Consider the following 22,945-nt stretch of genomic DNA (forward strand, 5'->3'; position numbering starts at 1 on the left):
CTTTTGCAGGGCCGAGGCCAGCCTCTGGCAGGAGGCAGCGCTGCCAGCCCACCCTTGCTGCCCGCCGGACTCGAGGCACCGCCGGGGGAGCTGCTGTCGGCTCCGCCGCCCCCGGCCCTTCCCGGTTCGGGTGCGGGTTGCGGGGTGCGGGTGGCGGGGCCGGAGGCGGGCGCGGTGCCCGGAGCGCGGCGCGTCCCGCCCCGCGGGGTGCCGGGGAGGGGTGTCCGCCGCGCGTCAGCGCCGCCCGCGATAAATGCCCGGCGGGGCGGGAGCCAGGAGGAGAAAACGCGGAGCTCCTCGGGGTGGCGGCGGCGACCCGGAGGCCGGCGGGGGAGGAGGCGGTGGCGGCGGCGGCAGCCCCTCGCCGCGGCTCCGCTGCTGGACACGTCCCCACCCGCCGCGCCGCTCCCACCCCAGCGAGCGGGGCCAGGCCGTGCCTGAGCACACCCGCCCCGGCCCCGGCGAGGAGGTGGGCGGCGGAGCGAAGCTGGCTGCGGAGGGAGGAGGCAGCCGCCGCCGCCAGAGGGGTAAGGGCGTTTGTGGGGGCCGCCCGGAGGCTCCCCGCAGCATCCGCCCCGCGACAGTGGCGGGGGGGGGGGACGGGGACCGGTCGGGGAGCGGCTCCTGGGGGCCGGCTGCCCCACGGAAAGCGGGGCCGGGGCCGACGGCGGCGGGGAGAGCCCGGTTCTGCCCCCTTCGCCTTTTTTTGTTTCCCTCCGGCGCGGTCGGTGTGGCGGGATTCCCGGTTTTTCCACCCAGGGTGAGGGAGTGACTGTGGCTTTCCTACCTAAAGCACTCAGTCGTGTAATAGGCTGTGTTGGAATACTGTGTTCTTGGAAGTGGTACTACTTTTTCTGAGAGTTATCTGTGCTTTCCTTTGTTTCGTGAATAGAATACACACATACACACAAGTCTCTCCTCTTCCCCCCCACCCCCCCCCTTTTCTTGGCAGAGTTGAATACCTTAAGTTTTATTAGGTTTTGGGGAAACCATAAACCAAAAGCTTTAATCGAAGTCATATTTTGAAATGCATCAAGAGGAGATATTTCATATCGACTATTGTGTTTTTCAGTTTGGCAATGAATGCAAGCCTTTTAACTTTTCTTGTTCTTAAATTCCAACACTGGAAGACCTTATCTGCAGCCTAATCTTCCTTGATGTCTGGCTTCTTTTAAGGAGCTATGAAAAGCATGCTTTCTTGCATGCAGGCAGTGAAATGTGCATACCAGTGTCCTGTATAAAACTACTTGAACAAACTGAAGTTCATAAGGTTGAAGATAAGCTGTCTTCCCAAAGCAACAGGGTATACTTACTAGAGTAGAGAAAAAGTAGCATCCTGGTTTCTCTCCCTAAAACAACAGTGGCAAACTCCATACAAACTACAGTTTGACTTTCGTTGCTTACTAAGTTCATACAGGCCAGTGCTTCAACCTCCAAATTTCATTACTCTCTCTTATGCATTTACAGCCAACAGACCTGGAAGAAAGACTTTGTCTTGGAGCTAACCGCTGAGCATTTTGAGATCATTCATCATGAAGTATGTAGTACAGGAATGGCTCAGAGTAACTACCTTGCTATTCATAGCTCAAGCAGTTTCTGCAATGGTTCTTCCCAATGCCACGCTCTTAGAGGAACTTTTGGAAAAGTACATGGATGAAGATGGTGAGTGGTGGATCGCCAAGCAGAGAGGGAAAAGGGCTATCACAGACAGTGATATGCAAAGTATCTTGGATCTTCATAATAAATTACGGGGTCAGGTGTATCCACCAGCTTCCAATATGGAATATATGGTAAGGAAAAACTGATAGCGACATGCAGAAAGAAATGTTCTTAGAATAGTTACTGTGACTTTATAAAACAGCATACTTTCAGTCTTAACTTGCTTGTTTTCTCATATAAGCACTTGATACTTTTTTGTCTTTTGTGCAGGGGTGAACTGTGAGATAATAATGCCTGTTTGTGAATCAAGTGTCATGTTCTACTGATGTTAATGGGTTTAATCTCTCACAGCTCTCCTGAATTTAAGTGGTAATTCCTCAGTGTAAGAGGCCAGTTTCCAAAATTGTGCTACTTACAATTGTTGATTGTGGCCTATGAAGTTACCATCTAAGAAGAGTGCTGAAATTTCAAAATAACATGGATTCTCTCCCATGCTTGTAGGTTGGATGGAATTTCTGAGCAAAAAGACGCCTCTATAGCAAGAAAGCTTTCTATTTAAGTTGGCATGTGTTACTGGACTGGAGTCCTGTTATGTTCCTGTGTTTAACAAATAATGTAATACATAATTTCTGTTTGTGTTTTTCCCTTAAGAAGCCTCTATGTTTGATTTGTTATTAGTAGACTTAAATCTCCCATGTTTTTGAACTTTGATTTTGTGCCATTAGTTCAAGGCTAACTCTATCTCTCCATGCTAATTAGATCAAAGCAAGTTATTAGAGCTTTTAAGAAGTCCAGAGATCTAACAAGAATGGACAAGTTTTCTTCTGTATTCTTGTTTCTGCAGAAAAGCTCAAATCTCTTTCCTGTGTCCACACTGTGTATTATTTATTTATCTGTCCAGGTACCAGAGAAATACCATTACTATAGGTTGGGTTGTTTATACCAGATACCCCGACACTTTCCATTGTAAGGTTATGACAGAGGATCATATTAACAAATTCCAAGATATAGATAGTCTCTCCCGGCTTGGAGTGATGTCTCTCTCAGCTTGGAGATGTGATGAGACTGAGCATATTGTGTGTCCTTGAGAAACTTAAATCATCAATAAAAGTAGTTTAACTTAAGTTTACCTATAAGAGTGTTACTATATTAGACTAAGAGCCATCAGAGAATGAGTTACCACGTTCCACCTCCAAACAAAGGGATGATAATATCTGAAACTCTTTTAACCCTTTCAGTTAGGATTGTCTGTACATATCCTTAAACTTTGTTTTCTGTTGTGACTTCTTTAGACCTTGTTGTAATAGACGTTACATTTTTGTTCCCGAGATCTCAAGTTGATTTATTTCTGGAATACTTAAGAAAAAAGTGTCCAGCATTTTTTTTGTTAAAATGCAAATAGGGAAGACTGTATTGTTTTTCCATGTTAAAATACCGCAAAACTTTTTGCCGAGATTCTACAAAAGGGTAGCTTCAATTTTCAGTTATGTGCCTTTTTCCATTCCTAATGCCATTCTGCATTTGCTTGTGTTATATATCTTGGAAAGAAGAATTTGGATGTACTCATTGGAGCTAGATTTTTAGCAGCTGTATTCTTCAAAGATTCCTCCTGCACTGCCCGCCCTTTGGCCTAGATTTTGTGTTAGGTCTACAACTGGAACAAATTTTGTTGTTGTTGTTGTTTTTTCTGTGCTCCCCAATGACCCCTGACACACAGAGTACACACAGCATGGAAAAGAGATTATCCAATTTTAATGTAGAGGAAATATTCTTATGTCCTGTTATTCAGAACAGGACAGGAGCTTTCAAGAGAGTGGGGCTCAATTTTGGCATAATATCCAAGGGAATTGGGGATTGGCATAGAAAAAAGTTTGGGATTTGTGAATGTAAAGGGTCTGTGTAAAGGGTCTGGTCAGAGGGTTGGATATATGTTTAGGGACAGGGACCCATAAGAAGGGCTGAGAGTCTGGGGATTCTGCTCGAGATGTTGGGGAATAGGTGGTGTGGAGGGAAAGAGCATTCGATGAGTAGATGTGGTTATGGGAAAAACTGTGACTCTCTGGGCAGAGAAAAACTGTGAGCAAGAGTTTATGGAGGGAGATTAAGAGCACAGAAATTTGCTAAAAGGCTATTTTAAAAGACTAAGCCTGGGAGTGAGTGGGAGGGGATATTGTACCTGGAGGAAGCAGGTGGGAGTCAGTTTTGGGAATCAAAAGAGGGTGATTTAGGAGACAGTGAGAGCCCTCTGCTGCTTGAAAAGAAGGAGGAAATGGTGGATTTTCTGCTTGTTTGCACATGTATTTTTATGATACAATTTGTGATTGTGTGATTGTCCACCTTCTTTTCTGCATGAGGTGTCATAAAGGAATCAGGGCTGTTCTATTGCATAATAAGAGCAAAATCTGAGTACAAATTGTAAATGAGGTGCGGAGTCACAGACTGAACAGCAAAGAACAGGCAATAAATTCTATATAGTTCATTAAGGAAGCATGATTTCTTTTGTGCAAAGAGATTCCCTTGGAAAAACTAATATCTGGTCATTACCATAGTGCATATATGCAAGAAATAAATTACAGAGGCAAACTCCATTCTATCATTTCATAACTTCTGACAGACATTAGAGCTGTATAACTATTAGTGCTAGCTTTTCGTCCATAACTAAAACAAATGCCTGTTTTAGCACTTAATAGTCACTTTATTTTTCTAGATACATATTAATAATAGGATGGACAAATTCCACTTTTCCAGACAAAGAAATAAGCACTCTTAGGTCTGGTTTTCCAAGGGTCTGTGACCTCTGGATCAATTTTGTGACTGACAGAAAATTCAAACACCCAAGTACTAAAACTGTACTTGGCTATTTTTTTTGTGAGATAAAGGATGGGGATAAATGAGCCTGTTTAATTATTAAAAAAAAAGTTTCATCAGATAGACACATGCCACTAAAAATAGTATTCTTGCAATGTGATACATCAAGTCTTACCAAAGGTGAGCTCCAGTTCTCCACAATAGGGAAACAATCCCTCTAAATGTTTGCCTAGTGGTTAGCAAACTAGATAAGTACAGTTGAAATACTTCTGTCTACTTTTGTAGTCCTTTATTAGTATAGACAGGCTGGCAAAAAAATCTGCTCTGGGCACATTCATGTCACTATAAGCTGCCCCTTGTTCTAGTAAAACCTTTCCTCGTAAACAGAGCTAGCTCTGCTTGCGGAAGTGAAGTTTTATGTCTTACTGAATCCAAATAAAGGTGTTCAAGGTCCGGGTGCCTCACTGATAAAGCTCACTCTCTAGAAGTCTGTGGTGTGGTTGAGAAGTTTAAAACCTCCAAGAGTGCTTGGAGCTGAAAGAAGGGTTGTGGAGGCTGCACGATCTCATTCCACTGTTTGTGTGTAACAGCTAAGCTAACCTAACAGGTAGCTTGGGCTGAAAATGCTTCTTCCCACTCTTGCCACTGGCATGCATCTGAGTTGATGACGAGACTGATCCAAGTACTTAAAGAATCAGACTTTAGTTTTTAAATTTAGTATATTTTTTTTTCCAGTCTGAGTCATGGAACTGGCTTCCTACATGACTGAATCAGATGAGTACCAGTGGAGATAAAAGAGGGCGGGAATGCATAGCTAAGGAATGGGAGGGATGAAGAGCCACACTTTGGGTAGGAGCTATTGGTTATATGCCTTACTTGCAAAGTTCAGCCTTACCTTTGAGAGAACTGCAGTCTTAAAGCCATGTTTTAGTTTAAGTTGTGCAGAGGAGAAAAGCTTTTGAGGATGGTCTCCAGCTTATAAGATCTTGGTTTTATTTATTAAAAAAAAAGGGAAAACAAGAAGATTGAATTACAGATTTTCTGTACAGCTGTACACTCCCCCCTTATGCCTTGAAAAATAAGAAGGATACCAGGCTATCATCGTTCAGAGACCTGAAGTTACTACTCACAGTAGGTATGACTTAATGAACAGAATGTTCTTATGGTTATCTGGCTGAACTTACTGGATGAAAAGTTCATCTTCCCAAATACTGTGACTCTGGTGCTGAGCAGTAATGGATTCCTAGGGCAAGAGGATAAGAACAGAGCATGTGAACAGAGAAACTTCTGCAATGAAACCTCCCAGCTTCCAGCAAACGGCAGCTTAGGGACTTCCTAAATCTGCTGTTGTACTTTTTGGGTCTGATAGTCTTAGGTGGAGTTTTCTTTTATGAATCTGAAAGCTTTTGAGTCCATTTTGTATTCTTTGAATCCATGGCATTAAGTTGCAGAGCCCTATAAATTTAATTATGCACTGCGTGAAAAAGCACTTCTTTTGCTTTAAACCTGTTCTTTTATTTGATGCCTTGTTTTTCTTTATTATGAGAAAGAACAGTTTTCAAGTAAGTAGGACTCTTCAGCTGAAAAATGTTACCACTGAGGAAATTATTCTATCTGAAAAACTGTTCCATTTTGTTTTCCTTCTCTACCTGCTGTGGTTCTACTATTTTCCTTTTAATTCAAAGTGAACAAGTCAAACTATTGATAGTTATGGCATACTGCGAGTTGATACAGTTGTACTTTCTTTTTTTTTTTTTTTTGCTTCCTGATAATTTCTTACATTCTTTTGCTTTTTAACTGTGGCTAAACTAGAGCTAGCACTTTCATAGAGCGGTTCACAATGGCTCCAAGATCTTTCCGATGTGCTAATAGGTCATTTACTACACTGCAGTGTATGTATATAGTTGGCTGCAGTCTCCACTAATGTCCTCATTATTTTGCACGTGTTGATATTGAATGTTATCTACCATTTTGTTTTCCAAACAATTAGTATTAGTGAGTCTTCTATCTCTACCTTTTATTTTCCTATCTTATTTTTAATTACTTTAAGTAGTTAATAGTGTCTTGCATTCCCTTTCTTGGGCTGTTGCGAAGAAGGTATATAGCAGAGGACCGCAGACACATCATTCAGGGAGTTAAAAAAATATTTCTTATTCTTAAATCTGGTTTCTGTCTTTTGTCACGTTCTTCTTTATCTCATGATAGCTTAATTTTATTCATTTATTTATTTTTAAATAACTTAGGAACTTTGTAGAAAGCTTAACTGCACTTAAACCTTTTCCACATGTTGTTGACACATTCAAAGCATAATATATTAGGGAGGGATTCAGATTATCCATGTATTTAGTATGTTTTTTAACTTGTCCTATGAAATCATCCCAATGGAAGTCAGTTTTTAGTCTGCAGTTTCTCAGATTCTACTGGAAGCTTTTTAAAACATTAACACCCATGCGCTGTTTTTGGTTACTGCGGTAATGAGGCCATTTTAAGAGGCTGTGTACCACACGGTAATTCAACCGTTTCATAATCAACCAAATTCTTGAAGGATATTTTCTGGTCCTGGCAATTTGATACTGTTAATATTTTCAGTTTCATCTAATGTTTCTTAAGTCTTATATGGATCTTCCAACTTGCCTTGTGTCTCTTTCTCTGTACAGATGATTCTGGCATGAGAACCTGCATAAGCTCCTCTGTAGGGAACAGCAGTCCAACAAATTCAGGAAACTCCTCTGCCGTGGCCTTATATGACCTTATGACTACATGTTAGATCATTCTTTCCTAGACCTCTTCCTTCAATGCTGAGAGAGTTTTTGAACTGTCAACATTATGACTTCAATGGCGAAAAAAAAAAATATCTTTCTTGAGGTTATGGTGAACAATTTGTTATCAAAATGTATGGCAGATGCATACTGTATGTATGTTTATCCTGCCAGGTGCTGTACAGAATTGTTTCCTAGTAAAGAAAGGAGTGAGGAACGTTTTCTTTTTGGTGTGCACAAGAATTTGATATAATTGGAAAGAGAACAGAGAGGGATGACATTTCCCTGCTACCCTTCCAAAGCACCCACATAAAGCTTATCTGAGCGTTGTATAAAGTGTCATGCTTTCGACATTTCCCATCCTGGGCCATTGACACCAGCATGGCCTTCACACCATGGACACGCTTGGGGTATGTCTGTGTGGAAGAGATACCTGAGCTAGTACCGAAAACTGAAGCCAACCGCTGCTGGCAGGAGTCAGTGTGACCCAAGCAGTGTGATGTTGGGGCTCTGCTGCTTGGTGGCTGCTCAGGTGTCCCTGCCTATTCCCCTGCTGTCCTGGAGCTGGCTGTGCCTGCCCAGCCTCCCTGGGCAAAGTAATAGCCTTTAAGACAAAAATGGGAACCATCGTGCTTTGTCATACGCTTGTCAATATATGTAATAATCTTGGAATCTACAAGGCGATACATTCTTTCTGCAGTTCAAATCATTAGTTTGGGAGACTGACTTTAGATAGCCTTTTGCACTCTACTGCCATCAATCCCACCTGGAAATAAGTATCATGCAAGGGACTGTGACCAAATCAGGAAACCAGTACGTTTGTTTGTTGTTCAGACCGGGTTGATGCGGAAAGACTTTTTCTACCTTATAGAGTTAGAAAGGTTTTTATTGCGTTATTAATAAATTCTTACTAGATTGTAAAGTGTTAATAAAGCTTGAAATACTTGTTTTAGGTACATTAACCCAACAACTTGCTAACCTCTATATTTTTTAAAATACTATTTCTTTGTGTGTCGTGGACTGAATTTGCTGTACTGAGAAGTGTTTAGGTTCACAGCTTGATAGACAGCAATGCATTTCAACCTGATATTTCTTGGCACCTGGCCACACGCTACATTGTGTAATTACTGTAATTGAGCATCAGTGTCCTCTAGGGCAAGGAAGTCTTTACTTATTTAATTATTTTTAGTCGTCTTTTGGCAAGATCCTGCTGACATATGCTAGGGATGTCATTGCAAAGCCCGTGCCTTGCTTCTATGAAGTTTTATTTTGCAGACTTTGTGAAGCAAATACAGTCTTCTAGAGGTGCTTTTTGAAATAATTTATTTGGTATAGCTGCATGGTTCTTAGGGACACAATTACAGATGTGTACTTGGCAGCAGGATTCAATCCATACTTTGTTCACAAGGGGGAAAAAAAAAAGAAATATATTTATATTTAATCTTACTTTGTGTTGATATAATGCCTCTGAAGGTCTTAGTTTGAAAACCTTAGTAGTGATGTGTTGAAGGTGCTGATACCATATAATTAATTTCAAAACCATGACTGACTCATGACTTTCGTGGGGCCATATATTTTGGGAGGCTTAAAGGTTTGTCCCTCTATTTCTGTAACTTCATGAAGAAGAAAATTAAGAATGACTGTAAATATTTAGAGTTTTCTTATTTTTTCCTTTGACAAATTCATGCTGTATTTAAGTACAGATCATTGGACTTTGGATAATATGAACCCACTGGGGGATAGACCTCTTGCATGGATAATAGTAAAACATTGTTCATGTCATCGTAGTGACAGAATGGGGAATGTAATACATTTTTAGCTATTTTGTAATGCTTTTAGATCCTATGATTTGCATAAGCCTGGATGTAGCAGTTTCTCTATATATGTATCTGTCAGCTCCCAACTGAGATTTTTTGAAACAGCATTAGGAAACATAAAGGAAGGCCTTCTAGTGGACGTAGACATTTTGGTGAATTTTTCTGTGCTGCGTAGAAGTGCCCTGTTAAATTGCCTAGACCTTTCTGACAAAACCTTTTCATGTCTCTGTTTATTGTGTCTTGTCCATTTTGCCTAAACTCTTCAGGGACACATGGTTAAAAACAATTCCCATTCCTTTCGAGCAGAGGACTTTGGTTTGTGGAATCCCTTAAGTGGCTGGAGAGCACTTCGGGTGCCAAGAACAGAGCAGCTCTTTTCAAAGTGAACCTGCCTGCTTTCCCTCTGGTTTTCCACTTTTCTGCTCCACTTCAAAGGTTGGTGGAAGTGCTTCAGCTCCCTTGCCTGTGCTCAAAGGCTACTGACACTGCATCAAAGAACAGTGACGTTGACTTATCCTCTTATTCTCTCTGGCAGTTTTAGCAAAGGATTGTGCAATGTGAAGTGGACAAGAAAGCAAGTGGATAAGTCCGTGTTATGACTTTTATTGATGTAATGCCAACAACAACTAAGCAACTCCAAGTAAAGAAACTGAAAGTGGAAAGTAGCAGAAAGGCTCACTGTCTCAAAGTTTAAGGGAGCCTTCCCAAAATAAAATAATTAACAACACAGGACGGACACTGTTCATCTTTTATTTTTGCTGTCAGAGAACTTCTTCATCCCCCATATCAAAAAGATTATTAAAAAATAATCAGTAGTAGCAGAATCAGAGCTTAAATACACAATGCGAATTGAACACAGAAAGAATCAATGAGATTTATAACCGTAACTCCATGTAGCCTGCCATCTTCATGATATCTGCCTGGGAATCTTCTTTAACTTAAGATTTTTTTTAATTGAGAAAAAAGTTATTTATTAACATAATTTCATTGAAGTGCTAGATATGAATTTATCCTGTTATCTGTAAATATAGTCCTCAACCTTAGATTTGACGTAAGTAGAGTGACTATCATAGTTAGAAAAACATGACTCATTAAGAAGACTAACTTCTGTCCATATAGAGAAGGACAATTTTTACTTTATTATGAAGGAGGATAACAGTTTCATAAAACGAGGCTATTAACTCATTAAAACCAGAATTTTGGCTGCCTGATGCATATCACAATATATTTGTCCTGAAATCCCTGTTGGATTTCCAGATGGTCAGGAACTTCTTTAATACATTTTCCAACTCTCTTTTTTTAGATTTTATTTGAACATATTTCTAACAGTAGTGCCAAGTCACGTATGATCAGTGGGTGCTCTCTGGCAGTAAGTTCAGTTCACTTATGTCAAATCACAGTGGTCATCTTTTAAAAGCAAGCATTCACTGTGACACATATTTGAGATACTGCGGCTAATTCGTGTTCAAAGTCCAGGAAATTCTGTAGCATCTCTAAAACTGCTGTATGAAAGCAATCAGTTACAGCTAGTTTATCATGGTAATCACTACTAGGATATGAGGTTAGGACCCATGCTCTGGTCAATTTGTAATTAGCAATAAATATTTATGAACACTATTTGTAATGAATGTGTGTAATTCATGCTTTGACAATGGACAAAATGCAGAAATCAAGATCAGCTTTCACGTCGCTGTTGCTTCTCTTCCATTCGTGTCAGAATATAGAAGTGAATGGGTGATTTTTAGTCATGTTCTAATAGAAAGTCTTTATACACTGCTTTTAAAAAGTAGCAAAGTAAATGTACTGTTTCAGGACACCTTGGAAAGCTGAATATTCCAGCAAGGTTTTTTTAACACGCTTAGAGTACACACAGAATTAAATGTGATTAGTCATGTCTGCTGGTTCCTATTCCTGGTTTTACTTTTTGAACACAAAAAGCTCAAACATATGAAACTGTAATAAGGAGATACTTCTAAATATTGGTGCAATTTATTCACTGTTCGGGAACAATATTTTTGGCCTCATACTGCTTTCCTGTTTCCAGGTAAAAGCCACAGTTTTCCTGCTTTTTACTCTTTTCCAAAAGAGTCGCTGAAACCTCAAGGTCTATTCAGGGATCTCTGCCCAGTTTAAAGCTCTATAAACTCTTGTCTACCACATGGTAACATGTAAGGTCCTTAGCATTTCATTTCTAGACAGGCAGTGGTCCTCCAGTGGAAAATGGATGCCTAACTTTCTTGGTAGTGGAAAGTTCAGCAATTACAGGTATCCTCTTCCCTTGTGCTTAAAGGATATATCAGTACTAGTTAGTTTGGTTGGTTTTGTATTTTCAAGGAGAGTTGTCTCGTGTTTCAGAACTCCTGAGTTTTTGCAGTCACTGGTGTAAGGGACCTCGGGCAAGTATGGAGGCCACATTTTTGTCAAACTCAAATTACTGAAGGTAAGGATCTGAGTTTTGTGCAAGTTAGTGACTTTTCAGATGTGCTAATTATCATTAGTTTCCATGGACTTCCTTCAGCAGCCTTGGTATGGATCAAAATGCTTCACCTAAGGGTAACTGAAAGCCAAGCTGATGAAAACTACCAACGTCTGTTCATCAAGAAGAGATCATGTCAAAACGATCTATTTTACTTTTTTTTGACTCAGTACTTAACCAGCATAATGTATCAGAGGGAAGTGGTAAGTGCCATATTTTTGACTCTGGAGAGTTTTTGAGAGTCTCCACACTGACATTTTTGCAAGTGAAAATTGACAGAAGCTCCCTATCAAACTGGCAGAAGATTGAAGGAGTTGATGCTGTTGGAGTCCATCCCTTTTTGGTTAAGCACATAGATTATGACTCGTGTGAGCAAAGAATACACTTGAAAACTGCAAAATACATTAACATGGACACAGGTTGGGGTTGTTTTAGAGAACACAATCAAAAGTAGAAGAACTTGACAAGTGGAAGTAACGGCCTGGAATCAACATGATGAAATTAAACTGCAAGGTGTGGAGTAAGGAAGACATCAAACAGGTCGAATACAGGGAATGAAGTGTAGAGCTACCACTGCAATAAGAAGATGCAGGAGCTGCACTGAGTTAAAAAATAATGAGGCAGCAATCTTTGAAAGTAGACTTGGCTGTTTGAATCTGGTGAGACCTTGTCTGAAATGCAATGTCCACGTTTGGTCATTTTTTAAGAATGGTCTAGTCATTCTAGAGAGAATGAATAAGATTAATGGGATTGATTATAAACATAGAATATGTGATTTATGAGAAAGATTGAAGGAATGAAGCAGCTGAATTTGTTTAACCTGGGAAATAAATAAAAGTTGTTACAGGAAAGAGTGATTTCTTTATTCTTGGCAATGAAACATCAGCTAGCATTGCAGGGCAGGAGCTTTAGGTTGCGTACTAAGGAAATCCTCTTTACTTTTACAGTCATAAAACTGTAGAAGAAGATTACGGTAAATATTATTCTGAAACTACTGCTATTAGTTTTAACTAAAAATACATGGATAATACACATATATTTGATTCTGGCTCAGTGGAAGAGGCTAGACAGGCTACAGTCAAGATCAGTGTCTTAAAATAATTTTCAGCTGTTATTAGTGCTGGTACCATGCAGCAGCTTTCTAAGTCTTAACTGTATTTCTGTCTTATTTGTTCGTGGCATTTCTCATTCTATGTTTCATCTTTCCTTTTTTTTCCTTCTCAGTGTCATTAGTCTTGAAGAATACAGTGGATTCTATTAAAAAGTAAATAAATACCCATAGTGTACTGTGGTATTTACTTTACCACTCTCTCCCTATATTTAGAATGTATACAGCAATGAGGTATTTATACTATGCCATGGTAAATGTTTACTTTCAATGGTGCCCGCTGTACTTACTTTTCCATCTTTACTGAGCTTAAATTTTCGCTTGTTTTTATTTTCCATATAGTCCCATCCCATGTGATTTTTTTCCGCCTTCCTACATATATGAAAATATCTCCATTAAAATATTATCACATTTTTTTTGTATTTTACTGGAAAACATTTTTTGAGCTGTGGGACTTGCCAGTTCTGTTGTAATACCAGTTGGTATAATTGGTGGACTCACTTATGCTGGTCTGCCTTGGGTGACAGCGTACTCTTTTGATTTAACGCTCGTACAACACAAATGGTGGGATTCATCTCACTAAGCTTTTGATGTCTGTGGTGTAGATGTCTGTGTTTGAGCCAGTCTCCTTTATAATTAGTAGAGAAAAATGAGAATTTCCAACACGTAGTTGATCTCAATTAAAGTGGGCAGCTAAAATTATCTCCTTCAATAGATGCTTATTTGTCTATGTAACTGCAAAGGTAATTTAGATAATTAGCTTAGATGTAGGTATCTGCTTTGAGGCTGTTTAAATTCAGGGGAGGTTGATCCCACCCTATGTGATTAGTTTGGCTGTTGATGAATTGTGATTTAAGCTGCGGTATCCTCACTGAAACATCAGCTCCTCCATAAGCAGAACATTGGTTTCAGTCTACACGCTACTTGAACCCCATGTTGACAGAGGTTAAATACCACAATTTGTAGTCCAGTCTGTAAAGTTAAACTGATGTTAGTTGTGGTTTATTTTAAATGCGATATGTTGTAAACCAGAGGCATTCAGAAGACCCACGTTGCATGCACCATCCCTGCTGCAAAGCTTGTAACCTTCTGGGGTAGAAGAGTCGGCAGCTGGAGCCAGGAACTGCTACTACTATTCAGTTTAATCTGCCACCTGGGTTTTAGGCTCAGCTAGTCTAGCATACGTGGAACATTTGTGAAACGCTGATAGTGCCATTTCTGTGTGAATGCCTTTGATGGTGCACTAGGTTTTAACAAGATACTGATGAAGGCAATGCCTATGTTGGCAAGTGCTGTGGTGCAATAGGAGCGGATTTGTAAAGCAAAAGAATTGGAGTTGAGGACTTGAAATTTCAGGGATTTTTATTGTGCACTAAGTCAAAATGTGCAGTGTTGTAGTGTTGTGCACTGTGTTGTGCACTGTGTTGCACTGTGTTGACTGAATACCCATGAATAAGTGCAAAGTGTTAGATGCACTCCTGGAGCACAGCTCCTGGCATTTTATCTGCAGAGGATCCAGTTTGTACTCCAAGAGTGCTCTGTGATGCACAGTAAGTGGGAGTGATCAGGAGTTTCATTTCAAAAGCACATTCCTGATCTAAATTAAAAAAAACCCCAACCTAATCCACTTTGAGTTCAGTCATGGTGGTATTGCAACCCAGTCTAAAAGATCAGCATCGGTTCCTGACTGCTGGGTTCATGAAAGGGAGTGTTTTAGATAGTATATCTGTGCGAACTCTAAGAAATACAGCAGAAATAACATGAATAAGCATGATATTCCGATGATTTGCAAGTTGTTTTCCAAAGCTGAAACAGGAAGACACTAGACAACCCTACTGAGACTGTAAAGCTAGATGTAGAACTAGATGTTTTCTCCTTTTACTGTGAAATAGATACTTGCAGGGGCTGAAAGTTTAGCCAATGCTCCTGCTGTACCTAGTGGCTCAAATATAAGTTTGAACTTGGAGTTTTACTGTGTGGGTATACTGGTTTGGATAGCAGAAGCATCTGAGTTACAGGCCATGCCATCCTGTCAGTGGGAGACTATTCAGAGTAGATGATGAAATCAAGTCTAGAGCAGCACTGAGCCTTGAATTAAGGGGTGTTATGTGTGGATGAATTATACCACAGGAGGAACATACTTCGTGAATTGTAAGATAAAGTCAAAGTCTTCAGAACTGCTGTTGTAAGGAAGTTCATTTCTTGGATACAGAGAGTTATCTGTGAAAGCTGAAATTAGGAAGGATTCTATGCATAGGTATAATATAGAAAACAGGTAAGATAATGGGATCAATTTTTCACAGGCGGAAATTTTACATTTCAAATGGTGATCACTCATTATTTCCTTTAGTTATGTGTTCAGTGTCTAGCTCTATCTCAATGCAGAAAGCCAATCCTGATGATGATCCCTTATCCAAAAGGTCAACCACATGTAGTTTTCCAACAATGTGGGCAATACTTTTTCTTGATAAACAGGTTGAATTACCTTGCACATAGTATGAAACAATTGCCTGTCAAAATGCTTGTCAGATCTGGGAATCAGCTGCCTAGTTGCACTTCCGTCTCCTTGTGGTCCCCTCAGTACCCAGTATTTACTAAAGGAATATGACAGTGCAAATTCATTGAAACCTGGTCATGTCAAAGCATGAATGAGGAACTAATGGATGAGGAATCAGGTGCTGCACACACATTTCAAAATGCCACGATCACCCTTTTTATGAAAAGAAACAACTTCCTGTTTTTTAAGTAAGGATGTTTGAAGGGTTTATTCATCCTTCATCAAGCGAAAGAACCCTTGCCTATAGTTATAGAGGGATTTCTGTTAAACTTTTTCTGTTCCAATTGTTTCAAAGAGTTAAATTGGTTTAGTTGTGTCCTTAGTTTAAATCTGTAAAATACCAGCTGATGACGGTGAATGTTGTGGAAGAATTTTTTGAACTAAGTTTAAAGCATTAGAACTATGTCCGTTCAGTATATATTTCAGTAGCCAAGATTTTAAAATCACTAATGACATTGTTGTTAAAGCCTACTTGTGGTAGGATGTAAAATACCTATGTTGCTGTGACTCTTCATATTCTTCCATTTTTATTCTAGCTTTTTTTTTTAAATGCCAAGCACCTTGGCATTTTAAAGATGCACTAATTAGTTCTATATTTGTTTGAAATTCTTCATTGTGGGACTTGCTCTGAATGGACATTTTTATGTATTTTTGGAAACCTTTTCTTATACATTTGCTTTCCTACCTTTATCTTTCTTTTTTCCCACTTCTTTAAGGAGGAAGGGAACTCTAGGAGAACCAAAGCCTTTTGATTTTTATGAAACGAAACATGAAAACATATGTGTATATATATCTTTGTATATGGAGATGCTGTCACTGTTTGAAGCCAAAAGCTTGCCGTCATGTAAGTGAAACAAGGGAATGTTATTAAGAGCACAAGAATAATTCCAGTAAGGAAGCAGATTTTATATGCTTATACAGATTATTTTATGTGTTTGTTTCATTTAGCCTGCTATGTGAGCAAACACAGGACAAATATGATAAAATGCATTCTATTTGGAGTGAATATAACTGGATTGGTATGGAAATACTTTAAAATTAACAGGTTTTTAATCCTTAGAGTTAACATACACAGTTTTTCTTCATATAACTTCAATCAGAATAATTAATTTAGGAAGGAAATTTGGATCTTCTATTTTAACTACTGGAAGAGAAAGACAAAACTCAAGATGGCATCACTAATGTAAAGCAGCTTCTTCCTGTTCTTGATCCAGTCTCTGACGCAATGATTAGGCATGTTGGCAAAACAGTAGAAAACCTTTTGAATTGTTTAAGTTCTGACTACATGTAACTGTAGAAATGAACTTTAAAAGTACCTTTAAGCTCATTTATTCTGTGTTAGCTGTGGATTTCTTTTACAAGTTTTTCATTTGTTTTCAGAAGTTCTATACCTGTTCATTAATAACATTTAATAAAATTTTTGCATCACTGGATTAGTCAGGTATAAATTGCATCAGAGATTAGGGTATCAGTTTCCCCTTTTTTATTAAAAATCATTAGAGTGATCCTGAAGATTGAGAAAAACTTCTTCATTTCTACTTTGATTTGGAGTTGTGTTATATTGCTTATGTCTTGGTAGGGGTTGGAGACCCGAGTAACCGTGACTTCTAATCCTTTCTATATTTTTTTTACTGACTTTAGGAGGTTATTGGTGTTTTATTCCCTTTTTTGCTTTGAAAGTCTCTGTCAATCAAGAAAGTGACTTGGATGTCTAGGAAGTTATTTGGAACTGCGATATTGGGTCATTTCTTCCAGAATATTTCATAAATTTGATGTAATTTCGGATAGGTTTTATTTTGATTCTAACTTCTACTACAGACATCTCAGGAAGCAGTGGCTTTGATGAAAAAATGAGACAGTTGAATAATGAATACTGCAATTAAAAAGATTGTTTGCTACATGCAATTTACACTTGACAGATTTTTTACATCTGAATATGTAAAGGTTTTGAGATTTACTCCATCACACCCCAAAACAATACTTAAAAAATTAAAATGAGGAAGAAATTAAGCTATATCTTGGTAATCTATTTGGTGTACTTCCATACTGTGGACTGCAAATTGGCACTCAGATACCTGAAATAGCTTAGAAATAACTGGCACCACTAACAACACTAGTCTTTGTATATTTAAACACATTTGAACTCTCAATAGTCTTGATGGAGAAGAAGCAATATTAAGTGGTACTGTAGGTCAGTATTTCTCCGTGACCTCCTTCTCATCCAAAAAAACCCTGGATCAAACTAAACATTGGCTGGCAGGATAATAGGCAGTGTTTTCTGACAATAAAGTGTGCTAGCTATATGTGTATGATATACATGCCAGGTAGTATTTATATCTGGTTTTCAAAAGAAGGGATTTAGGTGTTAAAGATTGAGAAACAAATGAATGATTCCTTTCTTCTGTGGCACACACAGAGAATTTCCTGGCCAGCTGACTGTTCTGAAGTGACTTTATTGCATGGTACATGCACTGGGGAGAAAAGTAAGACATGTGGCGTAATTTGCTTCAAACCCAAAATATATATGCAGGTTTTTTCACATCTGATTCATTCCAGATATCTCATAACATTTTGAAGTTGGAGTTATCTGTTGACTGATCAGCCTACTATGCATTTGGGATAGGCAGAATAATTGGGTGAATTCAATCCTTACACAGCAGCAACAATTTACTGTCGGATTTCTCATTATTTTTATCATAAAAATTTTTATTCACTACTTTTAATCAAAATTTTAGGGATTAAACTTAAGTCAAAATTAATGGGTGAACGAAATGTATAACCTGTCTTTATATGCTTGTATTTAAATTCTGATTTGCGAGGCAGTTGCCATGGGATAGCATCACAGACATTTTACAAGGGTACTGAAATATAAATTACTCAAGTTTTAAAAATCATATTCTTTCTCCAGCGTTATAAAGATTAGATTGCTGAAGCTGTTTTTAGAGGAAAGTTGATAACTGAATAAATGATGGAAAGATATTTTTGTATAGAAATTTACCATGCTAATGAAAACAATGTATCTCAGACTAAATAACGACTTTCTGAGTACATTTTAAAGATTTCTTATTTTTTTTGTCACACTAATAAACAACAGTTGTCTAGCCTATTAATGGTAGTTAGAATATTTTTAATTTTTGATTAGAGAGAGGAAAAGTGAAAAATTTCAATTGAAACAAAATTTGGTTTTAATCTTCTGTTTATTTGTTTTCTATGGAAACTGCCAAAAATTGTGATTAGCTCAATTTTAACTTCCCTATTACTTCATTTCCTTCAGTCCCTCTAATATATGTGATGAACTGATGACTCTGTGGAGTTTCTGTTATTAGACCTGTCATTATGATTGACATGGAAGGGCAGTGACCAAGGAAGGCTGATGTTATCACTGTCGTAGAGGACTCCAGAACAGAATCATAAATGAAGCTGCTTCAAGGAAAGTGCACTATGATGAGTCTCACTTCACCATAAACAGTAGTAAATAAAACCCTGGAAAGCACCAATGGGACAGATTTAAACTCTAACATAAAAAGAAATAGGGTGATTACCTCATGATGAGCCTTAAACTATGACCTCTTGCCCTTAATTAATCTCAGATTCCTCTCAGATAATCTCACACACAGAAACCCATTCTTGGGGAGAGTGGAGCTGGCTCTCTAGCTCATACACAAACCTTTTCTGGAGTCAGGAATGACTGTGCAATGAGCAAAAATATGCAAGCACCCCAAGCTCCTCATTACTGATATATATACCTTGGAGTGTGGGTGTTCATCTGTCAGGAGGATTAACGATGAATGTAAGTTTTTCATCAAAAGGCTATTCTTGCAGAGTTCTGGATGGATGTGTCATGCATAGCTGTCATCACTCTTTAGAAGAAAATTTTCTTAAAGATCACTACTTCACAATCTTGAGGAATCGATTCAAGCAGTTACTATTGACTACCTAGCTCTGATCTTCCAAAAAAATCATTATTTCAGTTAAAATAGCTGCACAAAAGATTTTGAAACTTGCGTGGAAAAAAACCCCCACAACAATACAATTCCTTTACCCGTGACTGCGGTTTTCAGAGTTGAAAATGGGGAGGGATGCTTTACAAGAGAATATATTGTGGCATTTGTTTTGAAATGTTACAGTCTCATGATTCCATTGTAAAATGATGAAGCAATTGTACTGCAACTTATAAGAAAAAAATATGTATTTGGAAGAAGTGTGTTAAAATGTATGTATTTTACAATGGATACAATAGGAAGAAGAACTACTTATGATTGTGTGACATGGAAAGGGAAGAGGAAAAGATTTATACAGACTACCATATAAAACCTTCTTATTTAAGATTAGAATATTTTCTTAAGAAGATTAAATAATGTTATGACTTATGACATCGAAATACAGGCCCAGTAAGCTGAACGGAAAATTCCTACTATTTCCTGAAGTCAGTGTTTTTGTATCCATATGTGGGTTGAAAGCTTTATTCTGTCATTATTATACTGTTAGGGTCATTCTGTCAAAATAAATGTTGCATTTTGGAAGTCAAGGTATTCCCTTTAAATTTCTTATTTGCTGATAATATTAATAACAGACGAAATGGAATTCAATGCATTAGAGACTTCTGAAGAAGGCAACCAAGACCGGATATTCTAGGATTAAACTATGTGATATTAAAGTCTTTATATAATCATGGTCTTGCATAACCGAGGACATATTTGTTTTTAATGAATAATCTGATTAATAAGGTGAAAACTGCATGTCAAAATCAATAGAAAAATAAATTCTAGCACATGGAATTTGTCTGTTATATTTCTGTATTCTTTGGCTATGTTAAGGAGTTTTTTACCTTTAATTTGTGCCAAAAAATTGTAGACATGATCTCCAGTGTCTGCATGGGAATTTGTGTTTGGAAATGCTGAATTACTGTTATTTAGGTAACACAGTCTCACTCTAAGAATTTTAGTCTGAATTTGTGATGAAATAATTGAGCATCTATGAAGAAATCTGTTTCCTTTCTGGAAATATTTTAATTCCTAACCTGAGCGTTGGTGTCAGAAAGTCAGGTATCTGGAACCTATTTCTGCAACTATCAGATTTAAAAGGTCAAGCAATGGTATGGATACTTTGCACAAGAGGGACCACTTTGAGCAAACCCCAGCTTAAAGCAGTAAAAACTACGCATACACAGTATGATACGATTAATTTCAAGAAGAGTAAGTTTTAGTAAGCTTTTGAAAGAATGAAACTTGCATTTGCCTTTCAGCTACAAGCCTATTCTTATGTGTCCCTTAAAAAATAAAACCTAAGGATAGAAAATTGTGACAAACAATAATTCATAAGCTTTTTCTTTAACTTGTCCTGGGCATTCCTCTTACTAACATGACTGCCTCCTTTTTTACCAACCTAGCCATAAAACCAACGAATGATGACCTTACTCTAGTTTTCATATTTTGTGTTTGCATTGTGTATTATTTCTACAAAAGCTGATTATAGAAAAGGAAGAGAAAATCACTTTCATTTCAAATAAACTGTTGGTTTAGAGGAAGTAAAGCCTTATGTTGAAAGTGGGTTGGATAATACCCTTTTGGCTAAGAAAAGTGCCTATTACTAAAAAGAAATCTCACAAGACAGAAAATGCACTTAATTTAGCTTGGAAAGTTGAACTAAGCCTTTCAGTTTCATATTTGTCTTTTATTCACTGTAGCATGGCTGCACATGCTTTCTAAAGGGACTGCTGTGCGGGGATTAAAACTCTTTTTTTTTTTGCTCTTGGTGAAAACATTGGTTTTTTTTCTTATGTAACACAAGTGGGGCATACAATTGTCAAGTCTCACATTTTTCTTCAGTCTTCTGACCCAGTAACAGAAGCTTTAAAAATGGACAATCCTCTTTTTTTATTTTTTCTTTTAAAGTATGAGGTACCCACCGAGGATATCTAAGAAGATGTTCCTTTCTTTTCTTTCAAATTTCAGACGTGGGACACAGAACTGGAGAGATCTGCAGAGGCGTGGGCTGAAACCTGCCTGTGGGAGCATGGGCCTGCAAGCCTTCTTCCATCAATTGGGCAGAATTTGGGGGCACACTGGGGAAGGTAGTTTAAGATGTTTTATACTATATCTGATTTTTTAAAAAAATCTAACAAAATTTGCTTATTACTTAAAGGAAAAATGATAGAAGCTACAACTTCTGAATGATCTAATAGGCTGCTACTGGCTTTCATAGGTACAGGCCTCCAACATTTCATGTCCAAGCATGGTATGATGAAGTGAGAGATTTCACGTATCCCCATCCTCATGAATGCAATCCATATTGTCCTTACAAATGCTCTGGTCCTGTTTGTACACATTACACGCAGGTACGTAGGTGGGTTTGTTTTTTATCTGCTATGCAAAAGAGTGGTCAAGACCTCCAGTTAGGTTGCTGTATGACACATAGAATTTATTAATCTTGTACTATGTACCATAGCACTAAAGGACAAAAGGGGCTTGTTACTAGACTCCACAGTTATAAGCATCGGTATCGGTGACATAGAGTAGGGTTGTCATACAAATCTTTATATTTCATCCCCATAAATATCACTTGCTGAGTGTTACTGCTCAGCACACTTTGAATAATCTAGTGTCTATGCTGGTAGTTCTTTCTGTAATATGCTGAAGAAACAGCACTTTTTTTAGAAAGAGGTTTTCTTCTGAGAATTCCTCAGATCAAACAACGGTTTTTAACATGTTGCTTTAACTTCAGCAAGATTTTGAAATTGCGCAAGAACTAATTTATTTAGTGTATCTAGCCAGAATTTTTCCAGAGGGGAACCAGTCATGTTTTCAGTGAGTTAGAAATATGTGATCCTCAGATTATACTAAAATCCACGTACAATATTCAATATATTAGAAAACATCAAAATGACTAATTTTTAAACATTTATTTTGTTTGTTTACTAGCACAATTTACAATCGTATCTAATTTTAAGACAGAATTACCTCCATATTCTTATTTACCATTTCTGTAAAAATACCTATAAATACATTTACCCATTGCATGCAAGATCTACGATAGATATATGTAGTATTTTGTGGTACTAATTCTTCACAGTACCTATCTCTTTCAACTCCAAAACCCTGCTGGAAATACACAGTTGGCTTATCTTGAATTAATACATGTTTAGCACATGTCATATTTATCTAATTTGAATGTTCCAGCCTTTGTTGTTCAGATTATTTTGAGATCTGCGATGAAAATTGTTTCAACAGACAAATAAAGGAGCACAGCCACCTTAAATTGCAATAACATGAAAGCATATTCATCTAAAATCTATGACTTGAATCTTTTCGGTGTAGGAGTTTTTTGAGAATAGTTTTGTAGTTTATGTTTCCTCCTTTCACTACTGACAAATATCTCTTAGTTCTCTTAGTCTAATCAATCTAAACCCCTCTGGGTCCTTAGGTTGTGCTGAGAAATCCAGGGCACGGGAACCTGACTTATTCTAACTCATGGTTATCTATTAACTGTAATTTCAAGAATCAGTTCTTCGGATCATGTTGTGTAAATATTTTGCTACACTTTCAAATACATATTTAGACCATTTATATAAAATGAGACCCATACCTTTTGTATCAAGGTAAAGCTTTTCTTTCTAGTAAGGGTATGACCAAACGGCCTGTCGACAGTTGTAATTATGTCACTTCAACCCATTTATAACAGAGGGGAATATAACACCACTTTTGTGATTTGAGTTTTATGTGTTGAAGTTTGGAGACGGTTTTGACTTTATGTTAATCAGCT

At 38.0% G+C, this 22,945-nt stretch overlaps 1 protein-coding gene across 3 annotated transcripts in view; it reads left to right on the forward strand.

Moving 5' to 3' along the window:
- The first annotated feature begins 267 nt into the window (after positions 1 to 267).
- Positions 268 to 22,945, forward strand: part of CRISPLD1 (cysteine rich secretory protein LCCL domain containing 1) — a 43,110-nt gene continuing 20,432 nt past the window's right edge. For 2 of the 3 annotated variants that reach the window (XM_074577298.1, XM_074577297.1), the window contains exons 1-4: positions 268 to 527; positions 1,468 to 1,790; positions 21,139 to 21,257; positions 21,389 to 21,521. In XM_074577298.1, coding sequence (XP_074433399.1) covers positions 1,533 to 1,790; positions 21,139 to 21,257; positions 21,389 to 21,521 — 510 coding nt within the window. In that variant the 5' untranslated portion in view covers positions 268 to 527; positions 1,468 to 1,532. Of the gene's footprint in view, positions 528 to 1,467; positions 1,791 to 21,138; positions 21,258 to 21,388; positions 21,522 to 22,945 lie in introns of those variants that run through there. The other variant, XM_074577299.1, reaches the window with a different exon arrangement.

Source organism: Larus michahellis, chromosome 2 (genome assembly GCF_964199755.1).
Source record: "Larus michahellis chromosome 2, bLarMic1.1, whole genome shotgun sequence".
In the NCBI taxonomy this organism is placed as follows: domain Eukaryota; kingdom Metazoa; phylum Chordata; class Aves; order Charadriiformes; family Laridae; genus Larus; species Larus michahellis.